The 23208-nt window shown below is 31.6% G+C and overlaps 2 protein-coding genes and 1 pseudogene across 2 annotated transcripts; 1 reads left to right on the forward strand and 2 right to left on the reverse strand.

Moving 5' to 3' along the window:
- Nucleotides 1–3485: 3485 nt before the first annotated feature.
- LOC21404826 (protein LURP-one-related 15) lies at nt 3486–6581 on the reverse strand. Its single transcript, XM_024162127.1, has 3 exons — nt 6081–6581; nt 3997–4224; nt 3486–3822 (listed from the first exon to the last, which is right to left on the reverse strand). Exons 1-3 carry the CDS (start codon nt 6330–6332, stop codon nt 3676–3678), a joined length of 627 nt encoding a protein of 208 aa, XP_024017895.1. The 5' UTR covers nt 6333–6581; the 3' UTR covers nt 3486–3675.
- A 2222-nt stretch (nt 6582–8803) lies between these two features.
- LOC21404827 lies at nt 8804–11101 on the reverse strand (annotated as a pseudogene).
- Nucleotides 11102–13059: 1958 nt separating this feature from the next.
- LOC21404828 (pentatricopeptide repeat-containing protein At2g38420, mitochondrial) lies at nt 13060–15648 on the forward strand. The gene has a single exon (XM_010092806.2). It carries the CDS (start codon nt 13266–13268, stop codon nt 14748–14750), a length of 1485 nt encoding a protein of 494 aa, XP_010091108.1. The 5' UTR covers nt 13060–13265; the 3' UTR covers nt 14751–15648.
- Nucleotides 15649–23208: the final 7560 nt, after the last annotated feature.

Genomic DNA, 23208 nt, shown 5'->3' on the forward strand with positions numbered 1-23208 from the left:
ATTTCGAACAGATCAGGAAAGTCTAAGTTATGATTAAAGCTTGTTGTTGTTGTTATAAAATTTTAAAAAAAAATTATTGTTAAGTTACTATATGAAAAATTGTGTTGGGTGATATTTTTTAATCACGTCATTTTATAAGTGACCGAACTTTTTTTATTTTACGAAAATAACCGTTTTATTTATATGAGTCAATCATGATTGATCGATTTATTATTAATTTATCAATGATTTATCATTAATAAACATGTAATTTGTTGGTTGAAATTGAATAATTACTAATTGATTTTGGTTAAATGTTTATTACTAATAAAGAATAATCGAGTTAATCAGTGATTGACCGTTGAGTCAATTAGTGATTAATCACTGAGTCAATTAGTGATTAATCACTAAATTAATAAAAACACCCATTTTTACAATTTTACAAAACTTCGACCATTTATAAAAATCCTTAAAAAAAACCATTTGTGCTTAAGGCCTTTACTATAAATTGTCCAAAATGAGATTTCATGTTTTAAAAAAGTATTGCTTAATGACCATATTATTATGGTTATTGAAGATATTCTTGATGTACATAAGTAATATATTATTAATCAATTGATCTTCAATTCAATTGCAAAGCTAATTCTTCACAATATTTATAGCAAAAAATATTCTCTCTACAGTAGTGGTAATAAGAAGTAGAATTAATACTAATGTTAAAATATATAAACTAATAGATATGTATTATTTATATTTAGTTAGTTATAAAAAACTTCTTAAGTTGAGATTAGTAGTATTTTGAAGATATTTTTTAAGAAAATGGTATTTTTTTAAAAAAAAAATAGAGGTTTAAAGATTAGATTTTCAATGTTTTGGAGGGGTTATATCTAATTTTTTATAAAGATACCAATAGAAATATGTAGTTTAAAAAACAAATTTAAAAAGTTGAAAGCGTAAGCCTTAGTTGGCTTTGTCAATGATTTACTACTTTTTCCAGTCATTGCCACTTAATAGTCCACAATGACTTTTGTTCTGCTGCAAATTTATTAGGGATTTTTTTTAAGCTTCTTACCGTTTGAACCGTAGGCATATTTTAAAACGTTAAATTTAAATTAAATTATAACAAAATAAAAAACGCATGTAAAACTAAGGGTGACAATTAGTATTAGTGAGTCGTATTTATGTCAATCCGTTTATTAATCGCGTCAAAAAAAATTAACCCAAACACGACATTTTTTAACGTGTCAAAAATATCAACCCAAACACGATCTATTTATTAATCGTGTCAACCTGTATAACCCGTTTAAATTAATATATTGAATAATATTTATTAATCGCGTAAAAAAAAATTAACCCAAACACGACATATTTTTTAACGTGTCAAAAATACCAATCCAAACACGATCTATTTATTAATCGTGTCAATCTGTATAACCCGTTTAAATTAATATATTGAATAAATAACTAATATAATAATGACTTATTTAACACGGTTAAGACATGTTTAACATGTTTATTAGTCAATTTAGATTTTCTTTTAAGAAAAATAAATAAATTTTACCTACAAATATTAAAATTCACATTATTTGTATTTAATATGTCATATAAATTTTCATATTATATCACATATTATTATATTGCAGATGACAAATATAGTTAATCATATCAATTCGTGTTAAGAGGTCAATCCTAACCCAATCTATTTATAAATCGTGTTAATCATGCCAACCAGTTTATAACCCAAACCCATTTATAGTAAACTCAAACCCGTTAATTTCGTGCAGATTTTAAATCGTGTTGTTGTGTCGTTACCGGATTACCAGTGCTATGTAAAACTAACAAAACCTAATATTATGTTGTCGTGTCGTTACCGGATTACCAGTGCTATGTAAAACTAACAAAACCTAATATAAACCCAATGCTTGGAAACAATATTGTAGAATTCTGTTCAGATTCTTCAAAAGCTATTTTCCTTTTGCAGCAAATGGGTAGTGATTGTGTCTCCAATAGAAAACCCATGTCATAAGCAAAGAGTTGACTTAGAAATGCCATGCTTTATGGCTTTTAATTTGGACACTTGTGAGAGTATCATAAAGGCCTAAAGGGCCAAAAAACTTCAAAGTGCACTTTGTGGTTGTAGTAAAAGAACGATGATAATGATTACCCATCTACTTGGAGAATCAAGATAAAGTCCACTGTTTTCACTCTTATAGAAAGCAAAAATAGTGGTCGTAGTACAATGTCTTTTATTTTGTCTTGGTGCTCATTTGGATTCTTACATGAGCGTCAATAGGTCAAAGATATTTAAGCTTATGGCCTATTGAGAGTTTTCTCTTTGTTGGTTGTGACATGTGCAAGTCTATTTGTTTCTCTGCGTTTTTAGAAATCTAGTACAAGAACCTTATCTTATGAAAACCGACTGAAGCATTATCCATTCAAACTTGTTTGGAAACATCTATATGTTTCTTTCGTTTTTATTTGATTAAAATCAGAAGAAGGCAAAATTTATTTGAGTACTTGAATGTAATGTGGCAACTACTTGAGTTAGTAAAATCACTTGAGGGTCAAATCCAAAGACCTGAAATCAAATCCTGCCTTCATTTGAGTGTGGAAGGATTATGGTGAGAAGAGGGTTACCTCCCATTTTGTGCAATTTACAAATTGAAAAAGAAAGTATCCTATTTTTGTAAAAAGAATATCAGTTGTGGTGGGGTTTTGAACATAAACATAGACACTACAATCAATGGCGGAGCCATAAAGTTTTTTTCAGGAGGCGTAAATTAAACCAAAATTTATTACTAAAATAACATTAACTATTTTAATCAAATTTAGTTCAATTTTTTGAAGTTTACAGTTCACAAAATTTATGGATTCATCTAAGATTATGGTTGATTTTTTGGTATAATTGATAGTTTAAAATTGACATATAAGTACATCAGAATTTAAAAGTTAAAATTTGAAGGTATAATTGAAAATTTTCTAAAAACTTTAATGTAAATATTGCAAATTAAAAATTTGAACATTTTCTAAAAGCTTTAATGTAAATATTGCAAATTAAAGATTTTAAGGTGGGCAAAAAAAGTACAAAGTTGCTAAAAAAAGTAATGTTGGGCTTAACCGGCATATACTATAAAAGAGTCGCTTGGACCAATAGGGGCCAACTGCCCCCATTGGGCCCAACGTGGCTGCGCCACTCATTATAATTCCTTAAGAATCAAATAAGCTCAGGCATAGTTTGGATTCCAACAGGCTGTAATTATCTAGCACCCAGCAAAGAAGAAAATAATTACATTAGATTAAAGAAAAGCCAGGGCCACTCCTTAAATTAGATGCACTTTCTTAGCAATTGGTCCGAAGTAACAATGAAAGCCCATTCATGTATAGTCCCAGAGGGCAACAAATCATCTGGTTATGCAATATGAATGTAATAATAACAATGAAAGCCCATTCATGTATAGTCCCAGAGTGCAACAAATCATCTGGTTATGCAATATGAATGTAATAACTAGTAGAAAGTGGCAATTTATTCACTTAGGTTGAACACTAACAAACCATAGAGCCAAAATAGTAGCATTATCACATTTCTTCTAGTAGTCTTTTATCGCTCAGAAGTCAAAGCGCACATATTACAGAAAGTAGGTAACAAAAGTGGAATAAAAGAAGAATACTCATTTACAGTCAGCATCCAGAAGCTGTTTAGTCGTCGTCTTTCCGGTCCTCGTTAATCTCATAGAGAATCACCACTAGTGCAACGATGAAGGAGTAGTCGACATGGGGGTACACTGTTACAGCGAAGGTGTCCTTTCCAAGCACAAGGCTTTGAACATTGTGTTTCTTGTGCATCTGGGACATTGTTAAGAATTCTTATCAAGTGTTAGAACCGAAAACTTACCAAAACTAAATACAAGTGCTAAGTAGTACTGCTCAACCACATTTGGTAATCTTTGTCATCAGATAATACAAAACACATATTTACGCTTTTGAATAGAAAAAGAGTAAAGGACTCTATGGTCTTACTTGTGCAATGATAGTGGAGCTGTTTCCGAGATATATGGTGCATGATCTCTCAAACCAACTCCCTTTGACCTTGAAATCAGGCACATCTTCTTTTGTGTTTGCAGCTAAGAACACGTCTAATTGGGTCTTAAGTTGAAGAAGGGAGGATTTCTTGGCACTGAAAAGAAGATCTTTGGAGTTTGAGCTATCTCCTCGGTACACTTCCCATCTCCTATGCGCTGTTAATATCTGAATAACACGGAAACAGTTACGTTCTACATACATAAGGTGTGTAAATGAGGCAGTTTACATATACAGTCTAGAAGAATATGTAGGCAATTGCAGAACACAAAAAGAAGGCCAAAGGTAATCTATGATCTCTTGACCGTTAGATGCTTGTGCATGTACAAATGCAGCACAGAAAGGGAACCCTGTGGTTGCCGGTTGTTGTTGTAGTTTTTTCATTTTTATTTTTATTTTTTTATTGTCAAGAGTCAAAATTTAAATGAAGAACAATGCTGTTTATCACAATTGAGGATGAAATACCACATATCTTTTGGACATTGTCACATCACAAATGAAATGAGTCGTATACATTCACATACTAGTGCTAGCATACCGGTGATGAATAACATTGCCACTGAACCATTTTACGATTGGCTGAATAGCAATTCGATTAGCATTTGGTACTGCTAACCGCAGTTCTTGCGATATGTTTGGCTCCAAATGGTATTGGTCATAAGTATATCTTCCAACATTTGATAGATATTAAGTTTTGACACTGAGTAATCCCAAAATTCAACATATCCACTGTATTTTTCATACCGTAAATTAATTAATTTTTTAAAAAAACAAAGCCGTTGTAAGAGCAGTCGCTTCAATATGGTATGATAAAAGAATTATTGAATTACCTTTTCCTCCCCTGTTTCACTTAGAAGATAACAGAAATTAAATTGTTTATAATGCTTTTTATTCATCCAAAATCAACACATATTTTGATCTAATACCATCTCCAATGTAAATGCTAATGCCAATTGTATATTTAACATAAAAAAGTATGATATAGTATGTTATTTTTATTTTTGCTTCAATACATAATGTTATTTGAAATGCTAAATCTACTTTTTCCTATAATCATTAAGCTTCCAAAGTTGTAAAAGTAAACTTTTTATTTTTAAAATAATTAGAAAATGCAAAATTGCATTGATTATATAGAAAAAGTAAGCATTTCAACCAATAATAATAAAATGCCAAATTTTTCATATGCTATACTTGGTGAGAAATTTGTCACAAGTATAGCATATGGAAAATTTGGCACAACAAATAGCATTGCATTGGAGAGTATTTTTTGCACTCAAATGTTAAATTTACAATTGGTACATTAATTATAGCATTACATTGGAGATTAAGATGAACGCCTAATTTAACCAGACAACATTTCATATTTCAATGCCACAATTGAGCTACGACGAATACTATTGGAACCGAGACTCAAAACATTTTTTCTATGATCATGACAGTGGCAACATGGAGTTGGGAGCTGGTAGTATAATGGATTTAGTATTTTCCCTCTTTTATTGCTAATTAAAACTTCATTTTGGCAAGTGTTTCGAAATTTTTTAAACTTCAGACACGCTTATACAGCATAATTTTCTCTGCTTTCGTTTTCTCTGCCTTACTTAAAATTATCTTCTAACCATAATTTTGCATATATTTATAGCAATAGCATAATGGTTAATAATAGCATACTGGACCAACAGAATTATCTTCGATAACTTGCTTTCATGAAATTATTTGACACCTTGGCATCTCTAAGTTATCGTAACCTTGCAACAGAATTCATTAATTCTTTATTTTTCACTTATAAATTAAAAAAAAAAAAAAAACTGAACCAGAAAAAGGAAAATTTTCCTAAACTACTTTTCTGGACCACGTTTGTATATAATACTCAACAAATTTAGAAGTACTTTCTTTCTTAATTCTCAGATCGGATCAGAAATTACCTTTTTCTTGTTTATTCAAATCAGAGAAAGACAATTTAAAAGGAGCGAGTAACAAAACTAATACTACTCGTAAAGGAAAAAGTAAGAGCAAAGAGGAAGTGCCTTTTGGCGGAGGGAGACGATAGGGTTACCGGCGGCGTCGACGAGTAGACGACGGTCATGGAGGCTGAAAACGGAGCCCTTGACTTTGAACATGATGTTGCCGTTAACGTCGGAGACGGTGAAGGAGCCCTCGGCAAGGGTCATCAGCTTCTTCGCAATGATCAAGTCCACCGGGTACGGCGCGCAGAACTGCGGGCCCACCACGGCGATCGGATTCCCTGTCGGAGGACCGCTTGGTGTCGCGTACGCCATTTTCGCCGATCACGCAAAAACGGTGGGAGTTTTTTGGTGTAGTTTGATCTGGTTTTCGGCTTGGACTTCGGAGATTTCTTCAGGTGATATTCAAGCGAATTTCTTAAGATTCTTTTTGATCTGAGAATTTCTTTAAGATTTTTATTTTTGTTTGTTAGGAAGTAGCAACGCGGGGCGGATGACAGTTGCGACACGGGACCGTGTAGAGTAATTACTAGTTTGACACAGCAATCTGCGAGAATTTCCGTGTTTGCTTTAAGGCTTTTTCTATGGTCCTTACCTTTTTTAACGGGAGAAATTTCTTACTCGTAAAAGATTATAAGAGTAAGTTTAGTTCATAAATTAAAATTATGTTATTAAAATTATTTTTAATTTATATGTATGTTTTATAAAAAAAAATATTATAACACATTATAAATTATAATTTAAATTAAAAAATAAATTTATCTATCAAACATCACCTAAAATTAGTTTTTACTATAAACATAAACTAATTTTGAGAGCTAAAAACAATGCCAAACCCAACCAAGAACCAAGAGAGAGAGAGAGAAAGTGAGTGCTAGTGTAAAAAAAAAAATCACAAAAGGACAAAATAAGGGAACCACGTTTTTTGAATAGTGAAAAGAGAAGAATTTCCCTTTATGATTATTAAGGTCTAGTTCACTTCACGAATTTGAATTTTTAATTTGAGTTGAAATGTAATATTTTTTTAGAATTTTTTACTGTAATAAAAAAAAATTAAATGTGATATTTTTAATAATTTTTTACTATAAAAACTTAGAATTAAAAACTCAAATCGATGAAATAAATATGGCCTAATTAACCACGCGCTTCGCTCAAGTAGGATGCCAATGGGACTGTTTGAAGTGGGATTGTCTTTTTGCCAACCCATCCCGAATAAAAACACTCACTATCTCTACCATATTAATCTGAAAAAGTTGACGTTGTACAGTGGAATGTGAGTTTTTCCATCACAGGTTCGGAATTCTTGCAATGCCTAATTTTTATTCTCATCATTTAAAAAATAATAATTAATTAATACAACTATATACAACTTTATTTAAAAGTAAAAGAAACTGTAGGCTTAAACTTTCATATATATATATATATATATATTATGTATTATATTATAAGTAATATTATATATTGTAACATATATTGTAATATATTTTGCATTGTATAATTACTTTAAAAATAGGATATAATTACACGGGACAGATAAATGAGGAACATGATTGAGAATTTTTAAATTTGCTCATGCTACGCGACCCGTGATGAGTTATAACTTGGAAAATAGTAGAAAATATGTCAATATGAAAAGTTTGAGAAAGTATATAAGTCAATTTTTAGTTATAAAAATTAATATGTCATAACTTGTCAAGTTATGGTTCATAACCAGATAAGTTATGGACGAAAATAGTAATTTGACATATTTATTAACTTATGTAAACTATTGACCTATTAATTTTAATTCATCTCAAATCTTGGCCTATTTTCCTCTTTATCCCTTATAACTTTGACCCATTTCCAATCTGAATCCATTTAAACAAGGTTTTTTTAAAATAAAAAAAAATCATTTAAGGCGAGTTTTCGTGAGTAATTGAGTTTTTGGATAAAATTATTATCTCCAAATGTTTTTGACATCATATAGAAGAGTAGAATAATATTATACATATTTGAGTCATAGAAAAAAAATTATAGATTAAAACGAAATTTGGTATAGAAAAATTATAGAGAATTATTTATACAACTATTGTAATGTTATTGAGTTTATTTCAATTTTTCATCATTTTTGTTAAAGAGAATCTCATTTTGATTTTACACATTGGTAGAAGATGTCTGTTTACTTATACATTAAAACAAGATTTGACTAAAGTAACTTGAAAAAAAATTAAAATCCTTCTCAAATATTTTTCTGCAAACTAAATATCAATAAGCAAATACGTTCATCTAACAAGCTATATATACAATATATAAGGTGGAAAGAGGAAAGAAGATGAAATTAGGTAACGTTTGGTTCGGTAGATTGGAGTGAGAATAGGAATAGGAATAGGAATATAATAGAATGAGAATAAAAATAAATCAAATGATTTATTTAAATTCTATTGTTTGGTTGAGTATTAGAATTAAAATTAGAATCACAATTATTATGTTTGTTTAGTCATTAGAATAGAATGAAATAATATAAGTTTTTACTAAAATACCCCTTAATCTTCTTCATTGATGTTTTAAAACTAAATTTAAATATTTTTTATTTTATTTTTTTCTCTCGGTGTTTAAGGTGAATATTTTATTTGATATATAACCAATATTCAAATAATTTTAACTTTGATATATGACTAATTCTTCAAATAACAAACCTAATACAAAAAAATAAAGTAAAAATATTAATTTAAAAACGCGCGTTAGTTAAGGGTATTAATGACTGCATTTTAGAAATTCCCATTTCATCCTATTACTACTCTGCCTCGTCAATCGTCACGATTAATCTCATCAAGAATCACAATGAGTGCTACTATAAGAGCGTAATCGATGACCATGAATTTGTCTTTTCCAAACATAATTTGGTTCTTAATTATTTTTTGTTGATTAGTTCCTAAAATCTTCTTCTTCTTCTTCTTCTTTTTTTCGGGAAGTTTTTTATGCCTAACAATAAATACATTTTTAAAACAGAAATTGCATAAAGTGGTCGTTACCTCTGTTTTTAATTAATTAATTTATTTCTTCTGACATTAATCAATAACTAATATTAAGTAAATAACTGATTGATCAGTTTTAAGAAAATGCCCACTTATTTAATTTAAAAAAGCAATATTTATGAGAAATACTTTAAGAAAGATCATTTATCGTTTTTCCACGTATCAGTTTTCAAAATTTAAGGGAAGTAGAATAATGAATAGTCTCATAAAAATATGAAATTTTATTTTAAAACTTCCATGACTTTCTAATTTTCATGCCATACGTGATGAGTATATGTCATCTTCATCAAATTTTAAAATTTATCATCACTTGTATGACGAAAACTAAAAAAAAAAAAAAAAAAAAAAAAGGTGTAACATCCAATCGGTAAAACTAAAATAAAAGAAATAATTACACTAGATAGTAAATTTACAAAGTGAAGTTGAAATATTACAAATTTACAAGCAATCTATATACTAGATAGCAAATGATAGTCAATCCCAAAATAAAAATTGTTTCACTGGCAAAAGAAAACAAAAACAAAAAAACAAGAATCGTAGAGAAATAATAAAAAAAAAAGCCATGGTAACTATGGAGATCCAAAGTTACTAATTAACAAATGTATAGGAATTAATAGTTTGGTATAGATCCCTCTAAAAAAAAATAAAAGTCTTAAAAGTCAGATTTCTTACTTGGACAATGATGGTTGAAGATTCTCCAGAGCATAGATGACACATAACCGTTCTAACTTGTAACCAACTTTCTTTGACCTTGAAGTCACAGACTTTTTCTTTTTTGTTATTTGCTAAGAACACGTGAAGTTTAGTCTTGTATTGGATCAAAGAAGATCGTTCAACGCTGAAAACAATTGAAGATTGATCCAGTCTAATTCGGATGAAAAATACGCCCCAGTCTTAAATTTAAATTATAATTCAACATGTTTACTATAATATTTTTCACTTTCTTTCATAAAAATTTAAATTTCAATATAAGTTTTTCACTCAAAACAAAAGTGCTAAACGCGTTTTTATATAATTTCTAGGCAATTCAACATGTTTATTACAATGTTTTTCACTTTCTTTCATAAAAATTTAAATTTCAATATAAATTTTTCACTCAAAACAAAAGTGCTAAACGCGTTTTTATATAATTTCTAGGAAATAAAAAATATATTTATATGAAAGTAATATAGCATGTACTAGCATTACAAAAATAGACTTATATGTTCACTGGACTGGATATTATGATCAACTGATTTTTTTTATTTCAATAAATTCTTCATTATATCAATCGCGATGTTGATATATATATATTTGTGTTGTTTTTGTTGTGGTTGAATAAAAATTGGCATTTTTCAAAATAAGAAGAAAACTAAAAACAGTACTTTATCTAGCTAGAAACTTGTCATATTAGTTGAAGAACAAAATTGATCAGTGCTAATTATTGCGTGTTGCAAATAATACTCAAAGTAATCTTTGATTATTATTTTTAATTTATTACGTCGATCTTACACACACACACATATATATAAATACTCTGGTATAATCATGATCATTATGTTTAATTATTAATATTTTAATGAGGAACTTTACCATATAACAAAATTCAAAAGCGACTATAATTTCATGGGATCGCAATCTATGCACGTATCACATATATTATATGTAGAAAGGTTTTGGTATTTATGTCGTTGTAAGTATTACATGATAAACAAAAGTCGTTCGTATGTACACTTGAACCTATAACAAGCAAAAATTTTAATACATACATATATATATATATATGTATATATATATATAATGAAGTAGTAAAGCAAACCTTTCGTCTGAGTCACAATGGGATTCCCCGCGGCATCAAGCAAGACCCGACGGTCACGAAGGCTTAAGAAGGGCTCCTTTCACCTTGAACATAATGTTGCCATTTACGTCGGTGACGGTGAAATTGCCGTCTGTTATGGCCAAGATCTTTCTGGCGATGGCGAGATCGACGGGATAATTAGGAGCGCAGTATTGAGGCCCGATGATGGCCTTCAAGGCTGGCTGCAGGTCATTAGCCACAAATGGAACGCTAGGTTGTGTATATGCCCCCATGACAAAATCTTGAAAGAATGAGAAGTTATTGAAATAGGGATCTTAAAAGTGGACCAATACGATCACTCGCTATATTAATTAAGAAAAGAAAAATTGACCACCACTTTTATTTTATTTTATTTTATTTTTTTATTACTGTCTTTGTCTCAAAGGTCATTATTTATTAGAGCTTCTAAGGACAATATATTATTTAAATAGTTTGTATTTATCTTATAATTATTTAGTTTCGTTCATTCCTACTATTTAGAGATTAGATTAGTATTAGATTCAAATTCAAACTCCTCATATAAATGGACAAATTTTATAAATTTATCTTAAATTTTGTTATTTGTGTTAACACACCCCTTGAATTTTAAAATGTGCATGTTGTGCCTCCTCAATTTTGTCACTTGTATCAACATGCCCTCTGAGGTTTAACTCTATTAAGTTTTTTAACAGAAATGCTTATAAATGTCCCTTGAACTTTGTCACTTGTGTCAATATGCTCCATAAACTTTAAAATGTACCTATTTTGCCCTTCGAACTATGATATGTCTCTAACTTTTTCTCCTCCATTTTGATTCTATCCGTTTTTTAAACTGAAATGTTGATATGACCATTACATTGCTTATTATCTATGATATTTGAGGTTTATTGAATACCTTCTCCTCTAAAAATGTTAGTTAATGAAGCACAAATTCTCAAAACATTAGTTGATTAGAGGAAATAAATAGGGTAAAAAATGTGGAGCAAATCCGTATAATGTAATTAATTTTGTTATTTTTTTCTTAATATTTCACCTAGATAGAAGTGTTCGATATAAAACATGTTTATGCTTTATACATATGTAGTATTTCTAAATCTAAATGTGTTTAGGTCATTTATTTTATTGGACATTTAAAAAAAATCAACACAAACCTTAAGAAACTCATTAACTTAACAAATTTTAATGGTCAAATATCATGGATAATTAACAATTTAATAGTCATATCAACATTTTTGTTTAAAAAACTGTTAGAACCAAGATTGAGAGAGAAAAGTTAGAGACATATCATACTTCGAGGGGCAAAACATGTACATTTTAAAATTCAAGGGACATAATGACACAAGTGACAAAATTCATGGTGTGTTTATATGCATTTTTGTTAAAACACTTAATGGAGTTAACCTCAGAGAGCATGTTGATACAAGTGACAAAATTCAGGGGACACAACATGTACATTTTAAAGTTTAAGGGACATGTTGACACAAGTAACAAAGTAAATTTTTTTTTAATACAAGCTGATCATGATAATTGAAATTGGGTAAATTGCACGAATAATCATCAAACTCTTTAAAATGTGACAGTTTGGTCCTCAAATTTTTTTTTATAGATAAAACGAACCCTAAACTATTTAAAAGGGTGCAATATAGTTCTTTCTGTCAAATGCTATTAAAAAATAACGCACAGTGCACGTGAGATATCACGTGACCATGTTTTCAAAATGTGTATAAAATCACGTGTTGGGAGATTTTAGGTACATTTTATCGCGTAGTTCTTTCTGTCAAATGCTATTAAAAAATAACGGCACAGTGCACGTGAGATATCACGTGACCATGTTTTCGAAATGTGTATAAAATCACGTGTTGGGAGATTTTAGGTACATTTTATCGCGCTCTCTCTCCCCGTTCCCTATCTGTATCGTCTCTGTCGTTGGAGAAGGTTCATGAAGATTCCAAAACACATAGGTGTCTATAACATCCAAGTCACCATCTTAGCTTTCTATACAAGACCAGCCCAGACCAGATCTGTACTTGCATGTTTTATCTACAACCCTCAAATCTTTTACATAAAAATCACATTTTGTAAGAAAAACTCAAATGTGTATTGTGTGGTTACTATTTGAACGACATCTGACAAAAAATATTACTCTTTTAAATAGTTTAAAATTTATTTCGTAAAAACAAAATTTAAGATCCAACTGTCACTTTTTAAAAAATTTAAGAACCATTCATCCAATTTACCCATTAAAATTCCAGTTTTCCCTCCAATCAGAGAGACATTACTCTTTCTGTTGTTCAGACAATCATGGACAGCAAGAGACAAGATTGTCTTCAGAGAATGAATGCACTTGCATTTCACAAAACTTTGAGCCTTCAATCCATGATTTTACATTAGACTTTCCTTGTCCAAGCTCTCTCAAAAATGGTCATACGACCCTTTTCTCTGACCAACAAATTCCTCAGAAAACACAGAGAGTTCCCAATTTCGCCTTACAAAACCAAATGGCACGAAACCTTCAACCAAACCCAAGCACTGCAAACCCTAAAACGACACCAGAATGAGAATCCCAATCGTCTTCTCTCTCTTCTCCTCAATTCCTTCAATTCTTACGACTGTAATCCCACACCCGAAGCCTACCACTTCGTCCTCAAAACCTTAATCAAGACCTCGCAATTCGACCACATCCATTCGGTTCTCGATCGAATCGAATTCGTCGAGAAATTCGAAACCCCAGAGTACTTCTTCGCCCAGATTATCGGATTCTACGGTTTCTTGGATCGAATCGAAGATGCTATTGATATTTTCTGGAGAATTCCCAAGTTCAGGTGTGTTCCTTCTTCGTACTCGCTCAATTCTTTGTTGTACGTGCTTTGTCGGAGAAATGAGGGCTTGAGATTTGTCCCGGAGGTTTTGATTAAGAGCCGGGATATGAATATCAGGCTCGAAGAAGCGAGTTTTCGGATATTGATTACTGCTTTGTGTAAAATTGGAAAAGTGGGTTATGCTATCGAGATTCTTGATTGTATGATTAGTGATGGGTATGATATAGATGCGAGGATTTGTTCTTTGATATTGTCATTTTTGTGTGGTAAAAACAAGGAATTAGATTTAGCTGGTTTTGATGTTTTGGAATTGTTGCAAAAAATGGAGAAAATGGGGTTTTGTCCCCGTATGGGGGATTATTCAAAAGTTATTAGGATTTTGGTGAGGGAAAAAAGAGGTTTGGAGGCTTTGGATATTTTGGGTCAGATGAAAGCTGATGGAATGAAGCCTGATGTTGTATGTTATACCATGGTTTTACATGGGATTGTTGCCGAAGGTGAATACAGTAAGGCAGATGAGATGTTCGATGAAATGCTTGTGTTGGGTTTGGTTCCAGATGTTTATACTTACAATGCATATATAAATGGCTTGTGCAAGCAAAATGACGTGGATGGAGCTCTCGATACGATTCTCCGGATGGAAGAACTGGGGTGCAAGCCTAATTTGATTACCTACAATCTGATTTTGAGGGCGTTGTGTAAGAATGGGGAGTTCGGTCGAGCGAAGGAGCTTGTGGCTGAAATGAGCTTGAAGGGTTTTGAGGACTATTTGCAAACGTATATAATTATGCTTGATGTTCTACTTGGTAAAGGTGAAATTGTTGAGGCGTGTGGCTTGATGGAAGAAATGTTGGATAAGTTATTATGTCGTCGTTGCTCAATGTATGATGAGATCATATTTGGTCTGTGTCGAAGGGGATTGGATTGTAAAGCATCGGAAATGCTGGGGAAGATGGTTGGCAAGAATGTGGCGCCAGGGGCAAGGGCTTGGGACGCATTGCTACTTAGCTCTGGATCCGAACTTACTTTACCAGAGGCCATTTGGTCCAGCCTGGTGAACCCAGTGGAAACTCTCTTATTGTAAGGTTGATAGAATGGAACATTTCCTTTATGCAACAATTTTTTATTATAGGACTCAAGGTTCTAATTGGGAGGCCTGAACATTGAGGCTTGGTGGGCCGTAAAAGAATGAGGCTTGATGGGCTATAAAAGAATGCTAAAATCCAACTTGCAGTTTAATGGACTTTGAAATGACTTTGAGAATGACTAATTCGGACAACTTGAAGGACGGGTTTCCAACTTTCCACCTTTTCTAACAACCATGTGAAAATGAGTAACTTGTCACATTTTTGTTCACTGCTCAAGCATGTGCTCTGTTTCGATCAGCCAAACAAAAATGGAGACACACAGGAGGAACAAATCTCCCGTTACCGATACCGTTGGCATTTGGGAATTTTTTCCCTCTTGGAGCTGTCATTTTAGGAAATAAGGAATGGCACTTGGGTATCAAGGGATGGTTTGATGCGGGCTTTCATGCAGACTCATTGATTCACCATCGCAAATTGTCGCTATAAAGGGTAATCAAGGTTTCTATCTTTGCCTCATGATGAGCTTAAGAAAGCACCACATTTCTCTTTAAGAAGAACATGTTGTTACCCACCACTGTGTTGGATTCCACTATAGCTACCTCCTTTCTTGAGGTCCATATCCTATTAAATTGTTAGGTAACATGAGACAATTTTTCATGCTGTAAACCATACAACCCTATCCCTGAAAATTCCCTCGCTCCTTTTACTCTCATATATGGACCCATCTCTGGTGTTACTTTACTTTATGTTGTTAATTTTTTTCCCCAAAAATCTATTTGATTAGATGATCTGTAATGTTGGTCCTTTAAATACTTTATGTTTTGCATGTTACTCATGTGTGTTGTGTTATGAAAAATAAAATAGGTGACGATGACACACACAGACAGAAGATTGTCTTGGCATATACTCAATTATACTCTAGTGAATTTGCTGCAAGAATAAAAGACACTCAGAATTTTATTTTATGAGTTGGTAGGTAGGTAGGAAATTTAAGTAACTATTTTTATTTTAGTTGAACTCAATAGACTTTGAGTATGATAAGGGAGAGATTCCTCATGTTATAAGGTGGTGCAACCATAAAATTTCAAAATTTTGTGGTGGGAGTGAACTGCAAAATTAATCACATTTCACATATAAACTTAAAAGAAAGAAAAAAAAATCAGGTGGGGCAACCCGCTACCTACGACTGCATGTGGCTCCATCTCTGCCTATGGAATCATTTTTTTTTTTTTTTTTTTTCATAGTGGCCAAATAATTTTTCCATTATTTGTAGAATACAGCACCCTGACTTGTAAATTATATTCTGAAGAATCAGAAACTTTTTAATGCTCGTCTACAAGTGGTCCTTCCTTTGATGCAATAAACAGCCTCTGCTGTCTACTTTCCACAAGTTCAGTTTATATTACAGATCACTATACATCTTAACTGCTCAAAATCCTGAGAAAACAGCAAATTGCTGTTATGGAACTATTACTAGTCGGCCTCATTTTTAAACATAAATACACAATAACAGACAACTTAAATTCAGGATGCCATGCTTCTTTTTTTTTTTTTTTGCCCTTTCCTTTGTTGTCTTTGTTAGTGGGGCGGGGGGCAATAACAGACAACTTAATTCAGGATGCCATACTTCTTTCTTTCTTTCTTTCTTTTTTTTTTTTTTTTTTTTTTTTTTTTTTTTTTTTTTTCCCTTTGTTGTCTTTGTTAGTGGGGGCGGGGGCTGGGGACCATTTTCCAAGATTTCCTTGTTCAGTTTGGCGTTGAGAAGATGTGTGCTTCTTAATTATTTGTCATATATTTCGCTTCTTCTTGTCTTTCTCATTTGAAAATGGAATCAATTAATTTCATTTCCTCATTGTGTCGGTGACAGCAAAGGTCGTGTCTCAATTTCTCATTAATGTATAAAAACTTTCACGTCCAAAGATCTCCTCTAATGGCAAATACAAAGTAATGTTAAGGTGGCTTAATCGAGACTTGAATTGTTTTCTAGCGTTTTATCTTGTGTGTGATTAAAACTGATCGTCTTTACTCAAAGAAATAAAATAAGAAAACTGATCAGCGTTATACTTTTTTCAATGAAATCACAGCAGCATCGAAAGATAAGATTGGTTGTTTGTCTTTTCTTCATTGCCTTTTCCTTTTTCCATGAAACTAATTTGTCAGTTTGAATAGGGCTTTTCTGCAGTAAATTTGCAGCTTTGCCCACATAATAATATGAACAATATTTTTTATGAGTGTTGAAAGAACACTAGAGAATCGTGCAGGTGTATTTCTTTTTGTGGATTTTTTTAAAAAATTTTTTAAAGTAAATATTGCAGGTTAAATGTTGTGGTGGGGCAGTGATACTCGGGTCAACTTCAGTCCTAACTACTAAACCAGAATGCTAAAGAACTGTTATGTACTGTACCCCTTTTGTGAAAGCCCTTCATATATACTACTAGCATTAATATTAGAGAGCATTAATCCATGTCCACTCCTATTTTTCCAGGAAAAAAATGCATATTAATAATTACAAGAGAAAGAAGAAAGGAGCTTTCTGTGATTGGAGGTATTTACCAGCGGCATGCGTTTTTTTTCCTTTCTTTTTTATTTTTTTTTTATTTTTATGAATTTGGGATGAGGAGATTGGAACTTCATCTTACAGTGAAGTCAGGTTTAGAATTACGGTCTTCAGCATTTCTTTTAGCGAAATCTGTAAAATTGTTTTCTTTTTTTGGTTGGGGTGAGAAGAAAATTACCGTTTGTAGTGAAAGGACATGTTGTATCCAGTGTCACACATACGTGGGTGAGAAGGAAGTGCCGTTTACCTAGCAATGGAATAGAGACAACAGTTGGGAGTTATAGTCATGTACTATCTCCTGATCAGAGGTGGTACCAATCGTCTCTTTTATGATGGGAGGTGGTACCATTTCATGGTAACGTTGTTGTTGATCATCTGTACTCAGTCAGTCATAACTCTTCTGCAAAACCATGCCTTGGTTTTCTCGACACGTACACCTCCCCACTTATAGTTGCTTTCAAGCTGAGAAGATTCTTCAACTTCAACCCATATACAAAGTCACAGCAGAAAAAAAAAAAAAAAAGTCATGATGATACTAGTATTATAACATTGAAAAGGAAGAAGATAAAAAAAAAAAAATTGAAAAGGACAAATAATAACTAATCTTACTTCACTTAAACTTCGTCGGGCATAGTTTTTGATCGTGTATGTGTGTGTGTGTGTGTGTTTTTTTTTTTTTCGTGTTTTCAGTCATCTCCTTGGGGAGCCAGCAGTCTCAAAGAGCTTTTTATGAATTTTATTTGACACCCAAACTCAAGATGAGATTATTAAACAAATACACACAAAATATATTGATAATATAAATACGACACACATTATGAGAGAGAGAGAGAGAGAGAGAGAGAGAGAGAGAGAGAGAGATGGTGAGACTCAGACATCTCATTATGAGTTCTTGCTTTACATGTCAAGATTGGTAAAAGTTATTATACTTTTTAAAGATAAAGTTCTCTGAAACGAAATTTATCATTTTGTTTACATGGTACACATGATATCGAGAGAGAGAGGGAGAGAGAGAGAGATCAGTGTGTCGATGGTTTATGTTACTAAATGGTACACATGTTTTAGTAAACTCCAAAACGTTCATACGAAATGTGAATTTGCTGGTTTCTGCAAATGAGTAAAGCTACAATATACAATATTATTTTTACAAAATATCAATCAACATATGTTAAATTCTGAATAGAAAAGATTAAGACAAAACAACACACAAACACACGTACTAATTATATATTAAATGACTCCTAGAAGTAGTAGAATTAATTCTTCATGCATTATCTTATGTCTACTGAGTCAAAACAAGTTAGAGAGAGAAAGATAGATAGATAGAGAGAGAGAGAGAGAGAGAGTGCCTGGAGTAGAGGAATCAAAGTTAACGGCTGGATATGATCGTACGGACCTCATGATGATCATGTTACAGATACTGTTGATCAGATCATGTTGTGTATTTGAAGACGACACGTACAGTACAAGATCAGATAACAAATGATCAACTGCAAACCATGCCGTTAAGTAGTGTTGAAAAGTAGTCCTATAAACTCTGTTTTGACAAGTACTGCGTTTAATTTTCTTAATCGTTATCCCTTTCCAATTAATAAGAATATATCCTAGTACTTCATAAATCTCCATGACGATTATGTAATGATAAAAATGTTCCGATATTATCCTGGCCAAAATTTGGAGATTTAGGAGTAGAATCAGAAAACACATAATTGTAATACATACATATGAAAGATTTTTCCTACGAAAATTACAGGAAATAGACATATTAAGGGGAAAAAAAAAAGTTTTCTGTGATTATGGATAGTGATGAAGATAAAAAGAAGAAAAAAAGTTACCCCACCTGAAAACGAAGCTTCACCATTCTTGATGTGAATTGTCTCCATGCAATAAACTCTCAATCGACAAGATCGCTTAGCAAGATCTCTCTTTGCATATTAATCAAGGGTGAGAGATGTAGTTGGTCATGATGGCGAAGACGGGCACATGAAAAACTAACTCACTACTACTGGAAATTAACAAAATAAACTAATATAACTTTTTTTGTTTTGTTTTGTTTTGTTTTTTTGTTTTGTTTCTTTTTGAAGAAGAAGAACTATATTAAGAAGAAAACCAAGAGATCAACTAAAGTTTCAGTTGGTAAAGTTTTTCGGGTGTTTTAGCTCGCACCCATTTTCGTTCACACATCAGAGAGGAGAAAAAGAGAGAGAAAGGAAAATTGAGAATGGTTATTAGAGTTAGTAATGCACGTGCCCTGCTTCTCCATCTTGCTCAACGCACATCTTGTCTTCTCTCCAAATTGCCACAAATATTTGGGAAATATTGTTATAGCTAAAACCCCAAACCAAAAACAAGAAGGTATATATGTCTAGAGCTCATAAGGCTAGAGTTTTAGGGGGAGATGAGAAGAGAAGGGTTTTAATAGGGAGAATTTGGGACATCAATTCTTGAATTCTTTGACCTCATAGCCCACTCATTTATAACGAAAGAGGCAAATGGAGAGGTGATGATGAATTCTTTGGGTATGGAAGAAAAGGGAAATCAAAGGGAGGGCTTAGTTGGGTAGGGACCCCATGAATTCGCAATCCAAACAACTTGTCACACCTAGCAATAATATTGGACCACACATGGCTCCAAAATAATTAATTAACCAACCCTTTGTTGGGTTAAAAAAAAAAAAAAAAAAGTAGAATTGTAAGTCGTTCAATTCCAACTGAACAGTCTTGAGCCAGTGAGTGATTATTATATATTGGCTTTTTAAGATGCACTATTTGCTTGTGATATATGTTTGTAAGGTTCCTGTTTGCAAGTGACATTTTTCTTATTACTTTCCACTTAGAAAGGACTTATAGAATATATCGAGTAAAGTAATTTTATCTTGTACAATCAAAGTTCTATAAGTACCATTTATCAAACTAAGACCAATAGTTAGCTCTTTTACGGCACTATTAGCTAAGGATCCATTTTAGAGCAATGAAACCCTAAATAAGTCACATATGTCGCCAACTAGCATTAATGACTTGGGTAGTATTTTATCACTATTGGATATAGCATTTCGGTATAGGTAGGTGGATTCATTCTAAATACTAGTAACTGCTAATAGTTGGATAAAGTAAATTAGTAAAATTTCTTTAGTTTTTATTATTTATTTATTTTACTTCAATATGCAAAAGTAATTTTTGCTGGAAAAAGGTACAATTAGATGTTTCTTTTATTCATAGGTGACTATATTTTTAAACTTTGGTTTTTTTTTTTTTAACTATATCAACATATTTTTTCCTATTTTTTCAATATATATATATATATGAGTGTGGTTTTAATGGTTACCCGAATATTTATCCATCAATAGGTATTGTTATTTTGGTCGTAAGATATTTATCTAACGGTTGTAATAAATTAGATAGTTGACTACAAAATTAATAACAATTAATGAAACTGAATTTTTATTACGCCACGTTATTAAATTTTTATATTTAATAGTCACTACTGATAGAAACGTAACCATTGAAAACAAGTCCATATATGTATGTATATATATACATATATATTTTTTAATAATAAAAAACTTTACCTACACTTTTAAAATGTTTACCCACACAGTTTTTATCATCACCTAGACATTTAAAACAATAATATCCACACATAATTTTAGAACAAAATGAAAATTAACAATACTTTTACCTACACAAAAGAATCTTTACCAACACATCAATCCACCAAGTCACGACACATCATTGACATGTCAGAGCCACATCAACGCTATATGAGCATGTGGCATGACACGTGTGCAATATCAAAGGAGTACACATCAGTGCACGTGTTTGGCCACGTCAGCCGCCAAGTCAACAAACCTCTAATGTGGTTGTGCCATGTGGATTGCCATGTAAGCATTCTACTCAATAAGTTTTGCCACATAAGCATCCTAATCAGCAAATGTCAACCATGTGGATTGCCACATCATAATCCACATCATCCGCCACGTTAGATTTCAAAGCAAAACTCTTACATTTTTTGTGACTTGTTACTTACACATTTTTGTGTGGGTAAATAGTACTCTTTGCCTACACATAAAAAAAATGTGTAGGTAAAGACTTTTCTCTACACGATTTTGCCTACACATTTTTGACACTTTTAAAATGCGTGGGTAACACATAGAATTTTTCCTAATTTTCTTGTAGTGGCATATGTATAAGCTAAAAATTTATACGATTCACGGATGTACTTTAAAAATTGTGCAAATTAGACGCTTTCCTAAATACTATATATGCTAATGTGCTCAACTAATTAATTAGATTTCTAAAATTAACTCATTAGTTAAACAGACAAATTAGCAGCGTAAGCTTCTGTATTCTTTAAGGCTTCTAGCTGTTCATTCCATAATGGCACAGAAAATATATGCAGAACTATAATCGAAAGGGAGATGGTTGTCAAGATCTTCACTTATATTGTGATAAGTACTTACCATGTAAAAGACATTTCTCCATTATTTTTATATCTACTTTTAATGATACATTATAATGGCTACAACATGTTTAAAAAATAAAAAAAAAATAAAAATGTTGTACAAGATCATAGTTATAAAAGAGCTTAAATAGGTCAAAATAATTTTTAAATTTTCTAGTAAGCAATAAAATTTTAAAATGAAGTTTATAATATCTTATTAAAACTCTGATATAAGTTTTAAAGTCTACTAAAAATTTTTTTTTAGAACTTTTCGAAAACTCTGTCAATAAACATATCTTACACTCCAGCCTCAAATCTCAAGGAAAAAAGTGTAAACCCGTTCTACTCTGATCAGTGATCAGTTACTCCAAAACAAACTAGGACTTATCATATAAACCTAAATAATATCTTCAATTTGGTTCGAAATAGTTGAATGGTGCAAGGGTGGAATCAGCCAACTCGATCGGTGCAGATACCTGTGGACCTTTGACGCTGAAATATCCTCCAAAATGCGACAATTTATTAATACTCACTTTCGTTTTTGTATTTCAGTGCCTTTTCTTCAATGTGAAAGCGAAATGTTACATGTATAATGTATGTATATATATGCAAGCATGCATACACATTAAACACACGCGAAAGTGTACACCGAATATATTTGTTTGATTATCATTTTTTTGTATCAAGTAGTGTGATATTAATTTGTTTAAATACATTTAAATTAATTATATACGGAGCTCATATATATATTTATAAGAAAATGTATCAAACTCCTCATATATTGACAATCCATGAGATATCATTCAATATAAGAGTTTATAAATAATTAATAAAAATGTATTTTGTTTTAATTAGCATACATCGGTCTTGATTATTTTTTTAATATCATTACTAAGTCAGTAATTACAAAATGCAATTCTATCATAGCTCATAGTTATTATAATATAATTACTAAAAAAAATCTGACATATTTAAAAAATAAAAATCAATGATAGATACATATATATATATGTATATATATTATATATAATATATATCGAGGAGAACATATATACGAAAAATAGGATTTTTTATGGAAAAACAAAACAAAACAAAAAAATCTATTTCATCGGACTTCGCCGGCACGGACGAGGTTGTCCTGCAACGGTAGTAGTACTTTCATCTGGTGTCCTATACCCTAATATTAATCTTGAGTTGCTGCTAGCCACAGAACATGCATGGCATACGTCTTAATCAGAAAATGTAGCTGTCTCAAGTTCTGCGACAATTATGATTGGAACATTAATGATAATATGCTTATGGAAGGAAAGACGAAAAAAAATGGCTGTCATGATCCGTCGAATATATATCTGATCAAGAACTAATTATCAAGGTAAAAAATAATTTTATTTGGCCCTTAGCATTAAGTACTACACTCGATTTAGCATGACTTATTTCCCTTTTTTTTTTTTTTTTTT

Source organism: Morus notabilis, unplaced genomic scaffold, assembly GCF_000414095.1.
Source record: "Morus notabilis unplaced genomic scaffold, ASM41409v2 Scaffold442, whole genome shotgun sequence".
NCBI classification, from domain to species: Eukaryota; Viridiplantae; Streptophyta; class Magnoliopsida; order Rosales; family Moraceae; genus Morus; species Morus notabilis.

Coding starts and splice junctions, on each gene's coding strand:
- LOC21404828 (XM_010092806.2), top strand. CDS start 13,266: ATGGTCATACGACCCTTTTCTCTGACCAACAAATTCCTCAGAAAACAC.
- LOC21404826 (XM_024162127.1), bottom strand. CDS start 6,332: ATGGCGTACGCGACACCAAGCGGTCCTCCGACAGGGAATCCGATCGCC. Junction 4,225..6,080: donor TCGTCTCCCTCCGCCAAAAG/GCACTTCCTCTT, acceptor CGTGTTATTCAG/ATATTAACAGCGCATAGGAG. Junction 3,823..3,996: donor GCTCCACTATCATTGCACAA/GTAAGACCATAG, acceptor ACAATGTCCCAG/ATGCACAAGAAACACAATGT.